Here is a 13,218-nt window from a genome sequence, read left to right as displayed (position 1 = left end):
GGTATTTATTTTCATTGGTTCCAGAGTTAGAGCCAAATGAAATTTTAATTATTTAATTATTTGGATCTAATAAAGGGAAGGGCACATCGTTTCGAATCAGACTTCATCTCTTTTTTTTAACTGTTTTTTTTTAATTTAAATTTTTTGATTTATTATAAAATTAGTAACCTCTGATTTTAAAAACAATTTTACAATAAATAATAATGCAATAACGAAAAAAAAAACATGAAAAAATATAATAAAAAGTATTTATACATAAAACATATATGTAATTTAATAGGCGTGAAAATTCATTTAACGCTATGTTTAATTAATTAAATTAGTTTAAATGTAGTAGGTATTAAAAACATAATTAAGGATATTGTGATTTTAATTAACTTAAGAGAAATTTTGTAAATTATTATTAAATTATAATTATATAATTATATTTAATTATTATTAAATTTTGTAATTTAGTTTATTAATGTTAATTTTATATTTTTCAGTTATCATAGTTATATGTTACTGTATATTGTAAAAACATTCTTTTTTGTATATGTATTATGGAATAAAGAATTATTATTATTATTATTATTATTATTATTATCAAATAAAATTTTATAAACTTTTCATTTAAAAAAAATGTGTGTATATAATTTAATAGCCGTACAAGGAAGTCATGTGGTGTCCAAATATTATTTTTATTGTTATTATTTATCGTAAAAATGTTTTTCTAAAATCCAAATATTTTTTTGATTTTGGTCTTTTTTGGAAACTTTTTCAGTCGATTGCAATCAAAAGGGGAGGTACATAACTAAATATTACAACAGTCCTAAATCCAAAATTTCTACGTCTAATCGTTTTTAAATTATGCGAGGTACATACGTACGTACAGACGTCACGCCGAAATTAGTCAAAATGGATTCAGGGATGGTCAAAATGGATATTTCCATTGAAATCTGAAAACCGAAATTTTTTTCGATTACAGTATTTCCTTTACTTCGTACAAAGAAGTTAAAAATAAATGATAAGATAAGCATGTACGCATGTGGGCTTAACATAAAGTAGGGTTATGTTTGAAAACCCACCGGCTTGGTTTAGTGGTTAACGCGTCTTCCCAAATCAGCTGATTTGGAAGTCGAGAGTTACAGCGTTCAAGTCCTAGTAAAGCCAGTTATTTTTACACGGATTAGAATACTAGATCGTAGATACCGGTGTTCATTGGTGGTTGGGTTTCAATTAACCACACATCTCAGGAACGGTCGAACTGAGATTGTACAAGACTTACACTTCATTTACACTCATATATATCATCCTCATTCATCCTCTGAAGAATTATCTAAACGGTAGTTACTGAAGGCTAAACAGGAAAAGAGAGAGAGAGAGTGAGTGAGTGAGAGAGGGTTATGTTTGAAAACTTTTAAGAAAATTAACACCAAAGAAAGAAACAACAAAATTTCCTAGAGATATTGACCCTAAACTTTTACCAGAAAATTAACCAAAATCCACGAAACTCAAAATTTCATGGAAAAATCAATAAATCAGTCAAACTTTAATAAGTTTTAGACACGCCAACATACGTAATTATGTACGTACGTATGAACATTATCCACACTTTTTGTTTTTTTGTGGTTTTTGGATCATGAAACGTCGAGAAATATAAAAAAACAATCCATTCCCAATTTTTTGACTGATTACCATATTGTCATTGTAGTGCATAACTGTAGAACAATGGTGCTAAGAAAGTAAAAAAGCGGGCATTTTTCCTGGCTAAGCAATTCATTTTTAAGAATAAAATGAACAGTCGATAAAAATTTACCAATTTTTTTGGGGGGTGGGGTGTTTTATGATAAGTTTTATTGCATTATTATTATTATTAAAAGATTAAATAAACCGAAAAAAAATTGAAAAAAAATATAAAAAAATCAAAATTTTTAAACTTTTATCGGCTTTCCCCACCCTTAGTTTTGCAACCAAAGTTTTTTTTGGGGTCGTTTACACTACTGTCATACTTACGAAGACAAAAAAAATCAGTTAAAATATAGTTCTATGAAACAAAATAAAAAGATAACAATTTTCGAATTTTGGAAAGGAAAATTTTTCGGACAAATTAAAAAAAAAAATGGTTAGGTAGCATGCATTCGTGTACTGAGTTTATAAACTGGGGTTATGTTGGAAAAGGTTTGAGAAAATTAACCCCAAAGCATCTATCAACCTCATCACCTGGAGATATTGATCTCAAACTTTTACCATTTAACAAAAATTTGTCCAATATATACTACTCAATTTATGAATCAGCAATGGTGAAGGTTTTTTAAGCCCATTTTAGGTACTTTTTGTCCTACTTTTGAGTTCTATTTTTATAGTTACTGATAAAAATTTCGTCAAGTTGGTATAAGTCGACTGATCTTTTCGAAAAAAATTATTGCGTAAGGAAATTGTTTTTTTAATTGTAAATATTGATGAATATTATTCTCTGGAAGACTTTAGATAAAATTGGAAGAACAAAGATAGGACGGTAATTCTTAAACAAAAGAGAACTGGCTTTAGAAATAGGAGTAATGCGGGCTGAATTCCAGATGGAAGTGAAAGAGCGACTTGTAAGACTGCCGGAATAAATAGATTAGAAGATAGAAGTTATAATATCTCTCAAACCCTTCACTATAAACGCCGGAATAACATCAATGTTAACAAATGATTTTCCATTGATCTCGTAGGTTTCAGATAGCACATCTCAATCTGTGACGAATGGGAATAGGAACCTCTACGACAGAAAACGAAAATTGTGAGCGCTCAGATTTGTCGTCCGCAATATCAAACCTTCGTTAAACAGACTCCATCAGATTTATTTTTCATTACGAACTGCCTCAACTTTGACGAACAATCATGCAGGTTACCATCATACTTTAAGCCATAATTATCTATATCTTTTTGTAATATTCGCTTCACCAAACATCTCAATTCAAGGAAATTCCGGTAGTTAACAGGAAGAAATTTTTAAACAGCGATTTCCTCTATTTTCTTCTATTTCAACTTGATCAGATCTCGAAAAAACCGGGCCGGGAATTTAGAAAATCTAATCTTATTTTTATACAAAGGAAAAGCCTTGAATACGGCTTGAAGAAAACCCTCTTAGACATCGAGAACTGTAGTATGAATATTCACATTAAGCAGTACATTAATCCATGGAGACGAAGCAACATCTTTAAACAAATTAAGGTAAAATCTTTTACCTTAATTAAAATTTCTTCTTTAGGTAGATGGATATAACTACATGACATAATGAATATTATAAAAAATGTTCTGATGTAGTACATAAAATCGCTTTCGGCACGCCGGAAGGCGGAGGTAGATTTCACCTATGCTAAGTAGGGGTTAAAAATAATTTCAACCTAAATGTTAAGAAAAACTTCAAATTTACTCAATACGACAATGGTTGCATGTGAAAAAAAAAATTCACATGTTTAGCCTTCGACAAACACCATCTTATAATTCCAGCAAAAATTTGGTCATCCCTAATCGTAATATCAAAAATTGTTTCAGACAAAAGTTTTAGGTAATGTTTAGAGGACTTTAAAAGACCACTTAGAGGACTTTTAGAGGACCACTTTAAACCGATTAGATACTGTACCTGTTAACGGAGGTATGAATTATTTTTGTCTTCAATACCCGATTTTTTCCATCCCCTAGGTCTATGGTTGGTGATATCAAAAACCCTTATTTCGTTTGGTTTTAGGCTCTTATCCAAGGAATAGTAGGAACTTTAAACAAATTCGATATTTTACGTAATAAGAAAGTTATATCGATATTTTGTTTTTTCGAAAATGTCCCCCCATTTCCACTCCCATGTTCCGATTTTGCTCATTAACGAACTCGACCAAGATTTTGGGTCGTTATATTCTATGTATCAATTTGAAAGTGATTGGCGTAAAATTACGACAGTTATTATGTCCACAAGAAAGTGAAATATATATATACATATAAACTCTTGAACTGACCGTGGTTTTGGTGTCTGGAGGATGTAAAACGCGAAGATATATCGAAATTTTCTGGAAGTCAAATCATGGTACCCATTACAATAGGTAGCTTTCTTATGAAATTTACCTAAAAAATGGAACGCAGTGATCAGAATGAATTAAACGTCAAAGTCTTCCTTTACTGTGCAATTTGACAATACCAAGTCAAGAACAGATTGTCCAGACATAAACTTTTTATCTTTGTAAGATATAATATTTAGATATGTTGAATCCATTAATTTAAAAATACAACTTGTTCTCAATTTGGAGTAATATCGATATTTTGGCTATAATAATACTAATAATAATAATGGAGTATCATTATTTAAAAGGAAAGTAATAAAAAAAAAAATTTGAAATATAAAAAAATTGAAAGTGATTTTAAAGTCGATAAAACTACCTGATAGGCGTGATAAGAATAAAGAACGAGACGAAGAAAGGCAAACATTAATAATTGAATGTACATTATCTCTCTTCTTTTCTTTTTATACTTTTTTATCTCTAGAAAGGCAGTAAAAGAACGAAATTGTTAAATAAGATACAGAAAAATAATACGATTCCTTTAAAATGTTAATAATGTAACTCAAACTATGAATGATATTTAAATATATATATATTCTTCACTAAGAAAAAAAATATATATGAGAAATAAAATGTAACGATAAAAATACTAAGTAAATACAAGTTAAGATAATACAATACTTGAACAAAAAGGACTGTTTTATTAAAATTACAGAGGTCTGATAATGTAAAAACGCAACAAAACGCAAACATGCAAAAACAAGAGGCGCTGTTATATATAAAACAATTCTGCGAATACAAAAGAAAAAAAAAACGCTACATTGACAAACATGGTAGGCGTGGTTTGCATAGGGAAAGTCAAACCACGCCTACCACATTTAGTTATGCAACAATTCCACACATTTTTATTTCATCGCATCGAATTGAACGTTGAATATTTGTTCTTTTTTTCTTCCGTTTTTACTAATGTAGAAGTAAATTGTGGAAAAAAATATTATTCTTAATAGAAAAAAATTATTTTTATACTTTTATACATGGAACTCAAAAAAAGTGTTATAGTTATGATACCAAAGAAAGCAGGGGCAGATAAATGTGAAGAATATAGAACAATTAGTTTAACTAGTCATGCATCAAAAATCTTAACTAGAATTTTATACAGAAGAATTGACAGGAGAGTGGAAGAAGTGTTAGGAGAAGACCAATTTGGTTTCAGGAAAAGTATAGGGACAAGGGAAGCAATTTTAGGCCTCAGATTAATAGTAGAAGGAAGATTAAAGAAAAACAAACCAACATACTTGGCGTTTATAGACCTACAAAAGGCTTTCGATAACGTAGATTGGAATAAAATGTTCAGCATTTTAAAAAAATTAGGGTTCAAATACAGAGATAGAAGAAGAATTGCTAACATGTACAGGAACCAAACAGCAACAATAACAATTGAAGAACATAAGAAAGAAGCCCTAATAAGAAAGGGAATCCGACAAGGATGTTCCCTATCTCCGTTACTTTTTAATCTTTACATGGAACTAGCAGTTAATGATGTTAAAGAACAATTTAGATTCGGAGTAACAGTACAAGGTGAAAAGATAAAGATGCTACGATTTGCTGATGATATAGTTATTCTAGCCGAGAGTAAAAAGGAATTAGAAGAAACAATGAACGGCATAGATGAAGTCCTACGCAAGAACTATCGCATGAAAATAAACAAGAACAAAACAAAAGTAATGAAATGTAGTAGAAATAACAAAGATGGACCATTGAATGTGAAAATAGGAGGAGAAAAGATTATGGAGGTAGAAGAATTTTGTTATTTGGGAAGTAGAATTACTAAAGATGGACAAAGCAGGAGCGATATAAAATGCCGAATAGCACAAGCTAAACGAGCCTTCAGTAAGAAATATAATTTGTTTACATCAAAAATTAATTTAAATCTCAGGAAAAGATTTTTGAAAGTGTATGTTTGGAGTGTCGCTTTATATGGAAGTGAAACTTGGACAATCGGAGTATCTGAGAAGAAAAGATTAGAAGCTTTTGAAATGTGGTGCTATAGGTGAATGTTAAAAATCAGATGGTTGGATAAAGTGACAAATGAAGAGGTATTGCGGCAAATAGATGAAGAAAGAAGTATTTGGAAAAATATAGTTAAAAGAAGAGACAGACTTATAGGCCACATACTAAGGCATCCTGGAATAGTCGCTTTAATATTGGAAGGACAGGTAGAAGGGAAAAATTGTGTAGGCAGGCCACGTTTGGAGTATGTAAAACAAATTGTTGGGGATGTAGGATGTAGAGGGTATACTGAAATGAAACGACTAGCACTAGATAGGGAATCTTGGAGAGCTGCATCAAACCAGTCAAATGACTGAAGACAAAAAAAAAAAAAAAACATGGAACTAAGATTTTTTAAAATCATACCTACGTATATTTAACCACGTAATTATAATATATCTGTAACATATATGTATATTGCTGCTGCAAAAATGTAGTGGTATATGAAAAGGAAATTATGGTGTTAGTCAAAATTTTCGGTATCTGCATTTTGCAAATATCTACTTTTAAATATCCCCTAAGTAAAAAAAATAAAAAAGAACGTAATAAAAATTCCGAAAGAATTATTTTCTTGGCCAATTAATATTTCCAGAATGGCTCAACTTAAATTCTTCATCAATGTCTAAAATATTTGTCTATTTGGGGTATTCATGATATTAAATTTTGAACGAAATTTAAAAAAAAAATTGGAAGGGTAGTTTCAACCATTTTTATTTTAAAATTTTTAGGTAGTTGTGCAGAAAATTGACGTTAATATGATGAAAGTATTTTTTTTAGTTATTTAAAATTCCAAAGGTTTAAATTAATTGAATTTACAGGGGAGGGGGAAGAATATAAAATATTTCTGAACAGTTTTTGTCTTATAACTCAAAAATCTATTCATCAAAAACTTTGTTATCTGGCTATATCTAATCCAGTTTTGGTTGATTTTCTAACAAATTGAACGAGAATGCATTACGGTAACCATATTTTTCTTTTTAGTAAACTGTAATTTTTTTACCCTTGCTGAATAACAATGCACCAAATCAGATAACTTATTGAAATGAATATTTACTCAAAATAAACTTTTAAGCCATAAAAAAGGGGGCTGAATAGGACCCGTATTTAAAATATCATCTTTTTCAACTTTATTTTCAAGACTGAAAGTCCAATTGTATCTAATATTAATAAAAAATAAAAAATAAAAAAAACAACTGGGAAATTTTTATGAAAGGGATCCATAAGAATCAGACTTAAAAATTTTTTCCGAGATTCTAAAGATGACCTCCGGTAAAGCCCATAAGGTCTGGTTACAGAGGGAGTGGCGTATAGACCGAAACTGGAAAAGGAGACTTCCCTTATGGGGTCAGTGAGACATTAGTACTCCTTTTCACCACAATGAGCACTAGTGTAGCACTGACGTACAACTACTGTAGACGTCTCTCTCTTTTTCTGTTTAGCCTCCGGAACCACCGTAAGGTGTTACTTCTAAGGATGATATGTGTGAGTGTAAATGAAGTGTAGTCTTGTACAATCTCAGGTCGACCATTCCTGAGATGTGTGGTTAATTCAAACCCAACCACCAAAGGATATTGGTATCCACGATCTAGTATTCAAATCCGTATAAAAATAATTGCCTTTACTAGGATCTGAATCTTAGAAATTTACTTCAAAATCAGCTGATTTGTGATGACGAGTTCACCACTACGCCAACCCGGTGGGTTTGCTATATAATCGTCTTTTTCTTTTTCCGTTTAGCCTCCGGAAGCGCAGTCAGGTATTATTTCAGAGGATGAATTGTATGAGTGTAAATTAAATGTAGTTTTGTACAGTCTAAGGTCGACCAGTTCTGAGATGTGCGGTTAATTGAAACCCGACCAAAAGAATACCGGTATCTACGATCTAGTATTCAAATCCGTATAAAAGTAACTGTCTTTACTAGGATTTGAAGCTTAGAACTCTCGACTTCGAAATCAGGTGATCTGCGAAGGTTTGTTCATCACTAGACCAACCCGGTAGGTTGCTACGTAGTCGTCTGCTATGTTAACGTCACAGGTGAACAGTAGAATTAAATAAAGCAATAATATTTTAAGTGTAAAAAGGTATTTAAAGTTGCCGATAGTTCTGCCATATTGGCGCGAATGAAATACGATATCCGCGCGCTTTAGTTAGAATAATTGAATTAAATAAACAAAAAATATTGTATTTAAATAAAATGATAAATATTTTAAATTACGTTGTGTGCATATACTCGTATGTGTATAAGCAGTGCATCTGCAGAAGAAAACTGCGTGACGGGAAAGTCGTACAACTATGTATTGTCAGCTTTTTGTTTGAGATGATGTGTATCGATCTGATTTGGTCATTTTGCTCTATGAGAATGGAAATTTGTAGTGTATGAAAATGACATGCTTGACCGGGATACAAACCCGGAACCTCCAGATCAAAGGCTGAGATGCTACCACTCCATCACGGAAATCGGTTAGGAGACGTCGAGAAATGCAAAAAGAAACCCATACCCCGTTTTTGATGTACGTTTTGTATTATAGCATAGGTCTAAATATATGATGCTAGAAAAGTAAAAAATAAAGATAAGAGTTGATGTATTTTCCAGAATATCCATTCATACAGCTTTAAATTTAACTAATAATAATAACAATCGTATTTTATATAAAAAATCTGCTGTGGATACACATGACTTCCTGGTATGCATATTAAATTAAATATACTTTTCATTACATATTTTTTTTTTTTTTTTGAAATTGAATTATTTATTGTAAAATTTTTTTAATAATCAGAGTTTAAAAATTATTATTAATAAATAAATAAGTTTAAATCAAATAAAATAAAGAAATGACGTCGGATTTGAAACGATGTGTCTTCCTCTTGTAAGATCAAAATATTTTATTAATTAAAGTTTTATTGGGCTATAAGTCTGGAAGCAATGAATAATGAAAATAAGTACCACTTATGATATATCGTTGAAAAGCTTTCAATGAGGCTTTATTACTGCAGTTAAGAAAAAGTCAAAATCCAATTTTTTGTTTATTTTTGGGTTTTTTTTTACACCTTTGGCCCAGACAATTGCAATCTAAAGGGAAGGTGCTCAACTAGATGTTACAATAGTCCTAAATCCAAGATATCAAAATTCTATGGCTAATCGTTTATGAGTTATGCGAGATACATACGTACATACGTATGTACGTACCGTACAGATATCACGCCGAAAGTGGAAAAGAAAATGGATATTTCCGTTGGAATTTGAAAACCGAGATTTTTCGCGATTATAATACTTCCTTGTACGAATAAATTTGCCTCTAACATAGAAGTTTGAAAGCACTGGAAATTTCATGATTCTAGTGTAATGAGTACTCGTGATAAATACCCTAACACACACATTCACATTCACACACACACACGCACACACACACACACACACGCACACGCACACGCACACACACACACACACACACACACACACACACACACACACACACACACACACACACACAGAGAGAGAGAGAGAGAGAGAGAGAGAGAGAGAGAGAGAGAGAGAGAGAGAGAGAGAGAGAGAGAGAGAGAGAGAGAGAGAGAGAGAGAGACGCGCACACGCACATACTTTCTTTTCTCTCTCTCTTTCTCTCTCACGCACACCCACCCACCCACACACACACACACACATTAAAAAAAAATTATTAGTAATTTTGAATTTAACTCGGAAGCTCATCCTAGTAGATTTCCCTTTCTGTACCGAAAACAAATGATAAACGAGTCCTGTAAGCTACAGCTAATCCTACGGGAACATACTAAAGGAAGTATTTTCTTTCTATTAAATACTATTATATCCGAAAATATAGTAATAATAATAATAATAATAATAATAAAAATATGTTACCTGAATCGTAAAATTAAGAATCCACATAAAATCGGCTAATATATATGTACACATTAGATTAGTATGAATAGTATTTCTTAGACATCGTAAATCCCTGCAACAAAGAAAATGGATACAAAATTAAAAGAAAGTAAATGAACAATATATATATATATATATATATATATATATATATATATATATGTATATAATCCCACTTCATCACTACCTGTGGTGGAATGATAAATATTAATGCCTTTTATCCGAAACGTTCTCGGTTCTAATCTCTATCGGATTTGACATTTTTTCATATGTTACTAAATTCAAGTATTAATAAATAACTAAAGTGTCAGTGTGTTATATATAGAGAAATAACTTTATTACAGTTTTGTTCCACATTTTTATTTTAATCTACACATTAAAAATTAAAAAAAAACTACACGTATCAACATCTAATGGATTGTACGTGCAAAACTTAGCAAACAGATTATATTATTATACTTAAAGTTAGTTCGGAAAAATGCTGTGCACTGGAATTACATAAGTTTAATGATAAAACTTTCTTAATTATTTCTTTGTATTTTTATATATTTTTTTTATAGAAACAGATATTACAATAATTGGAATAGTTTATAAAAGGTGTTAAAAATTACTTTTTTCAACACCAGTACAACACTACACACGTTTCAATTTGTTTTCAAACACATTAAGCAGCCGATGTACAGGAATTTCTCACACGTTTGCCGTTCTCACGGTTTTTTGTTCGTCAATCCTGATTGGTCTGTTGTAATACAATGCTAGTTTTACTTGTCCCTATATAAAGTAATCTGAGGGAGTCATCATGAATGCCAAAAATCCCTCGAAATGATTGGCTCACTAAAGAAGACATTTCGTAAAAAAAGTCGCTGGTCTGTTAGCTTTGTGCGCTGTGGTAACTCTTATTGGAATCAACCGTAATTGATTTTTACTTAACTGACTAATGAATTTTGTTAAAACAGTACAATAACGATCACTATTAACTGTATTTTATAAAAGGATGTGCGTTTTACTCACACCGACCTAAACTCCAATTTTCGCTTCGTGTAATTCATGGGGGTTAGTTGTCGAACGGAGTCGTATAGTTTATGAAGTAATATACCCTTCCAGAAGAAACCACAATTCATCTGTAAAATTCGTTATCTCGAGGATACCTACGGAATTTTGGTTAATAAAATATTTAAACAATTGAAAATAATTTAGTTTTTTGGCATGACCTGTAGGTTTTAGTTCTTGGACACACGTTACTTTGTAGAGAGAAAGTTTCATTTGTTTTTTTACAGCTTTGTGTATGATAGCAAGTCAGATATCTTGCTGCTGTGCTAATATACGCATTGTCTTTAATGGACAATATCATCCGAAATATCGTTTAATTTAAGTGGTCTTCCACTTCGATCACCGTTTTCAACAGAGCCTGTTATCAATTCTTCGATAACATTTCAAATTGCATTGCAGTGAGGAAGAGGCGTATTTAGAAACTTTTCAGAAAAATTGTCCTTCATTAAATCGGTAAACTTTTCACCTTCACAAAAGACGTGTTCAACGAGAAAAATGCGTTCCTCCACCGAAAAAACCATTAGGTTTTTCGCAAATATTGATTTCGATGAATGAAAAAACACGAAATGAAACAAAGGACGTTCAATAATAACTCAATAACTGACATGGTTTATTACTGAGCAACACCCAATGAACCCACAGGGAAATCAATCTTTTGGGAAACGCCAAAAGAACAGAATGTATCATTCTAAAGCATACTGCACAGTGACTTTCGAAACGCGCTGTTTCATTCTCTACCTTACGGCTCCTTTTTTTTTCCCCCTACTCTCCCCGACCGGATATCCATTTAAGTATACTCAGTCGGGGAGAGTGTCCTTTTACTCTAAGGGAGTGTCCCCCGCCCACCGGTTGTACACCCGGCACGGCAGGTTAGATCCCCCGGTCTCGGATCTTTAATTTTATTTTATTCGCCTGCCTCTAATCCCCCACCTCGGAGACGGGGTATGGCTACGCCACCTCCTATCCCCTCAGCAGGGAACCGGGTCTCGGTCATTATGCCTTTGCCTCTAATCAGCGGTACCGCCCCCACTAAGCGCCGAGGCACCCGCAGGAGCGGCACCGCCAACCGGGACTCGGTCTCTTATTTGTCCCACACTCCCCAGGAGTACCCTCCCTTCTCAGGAACCCGCACACCTCGGCGTACGGGCCCTCCACGGAGGGACTGTCCTCCCTACCCTAATTTCACAAACCCCTTCTTCTGTCCTCTTCTTCCTTGGTGCGTAAGATTTCCCCGGCAAACCTACGGAACCAATCCCAGTTATCGTCACTATAGACCATCCAATTTAAGAGGTTTTCAGGTGTAAGTCCGTTGTCCGAAATTTCTCTTCTATTTGGAGCCCATCTTGGGCATACAAACACAGTGTGTTCCGCATCATCAGTCTCTGGGCAGTACACGCATTGTGGGGTAGGTCTTTTTCCAATTCTAAACAGATAATGGCCGAACGAGCCATGCCCCGTCAACAGTTGTGTCGTATAAAAATCTACATTACCTATTCTATTACTAGTCCACATATTTATGTTGGGGATTAGTCGCCTGGTCCAATCCCCAACTCTAGAGTGTGTCCATGTATCCTGCCACTCTTGATCAATTAGCCGTTCAATCTCATCTTTGGACATACCCCTATATCTAAATGTTCTTCGTTTAATTTGTAAATCAATGGGTAGAACCTTCGTTAGTATACACAACGCGTCGTATGACAGTGTTCTGTATCCCGCGGCTACACGCAGTAAAGCAAGCCTGTGTACTCTTTTTAATTTTGTTTTGTTTCTCTGAATATTCATTGTATCTCCCTATATCGGGGCCGCATATAAAATTGCTGACGTGGTAGCCGCAGTTATCAGTCTCCTTATTAGCATTTTCGGTGTACCATGGTTCTGGAAAAGAGTCCTCAATGCCTTAATCAAAGGGGTGACCTTGTTACAAATCATCTCTACGTGTTTGCTAAATCTTAGGCTTTTATCCAGAAGAACCCCTAAATACTTTGCTTCTTTGACCTCCTTAATTCTCTCTCTTCTAATGTTTATATTGAGGTTTCTAATAGGTCTTCTACCTGAAAACACCAAACAACAGGATTTGTTAGGGGATATCTGTAGCATGCTTCCTACCAGCCATTCATCAATTATTCGTAACGCCTGATTTGCTTTATCCTCTAGGTTATTAACTTCTCTGTCTTCTACTAGGATAGGAATATCATCAGCATATCCAAC

At 32.9% G+C, this 13,218-nt stretch overlaps 1 protein-coding gene across 1 annotated transcript in view; it reads right to left on the bottom strand.

The window, feature by feature from the left end:
• LOC142333875 (diuretic hormone receptor-like) overlaps positions 1-13,218 on the bottom strand; it is a 635,861-nt gene that overhangs the window by 285,118 nt on the left and 337,525 nt on the right. Inside the window, exon 5 of the mRNA XM_075381453.1 lies at positions 9,940-10,033. Coding sequence (XP_075237568.1) covers positions 9,940-10,033 — 94 coding nt within the window. The remainder of the gene's footprint in view (positions 1-9,939; positions 10,034-13,218) is intronic.

Source organism: Lycorma delicatula, chromosome 13, assembly GCF_047948215.1.
Source record: "Lycorma delicatula isolate Av1 chromosome 13, ASM4794821v1, whole genome shotgun sequence".
Lineage (NCBI taxonomy): Eukaryota > Metazoa > Arthropoda > Insecta > Hemiptera > Fulgoridae > Lycorma > Lycorma delicatula.
Note: the sequence above shows the minus strand (reverse complement) of the source record. Positions and strands in the feature narration are given on the sequence as shown.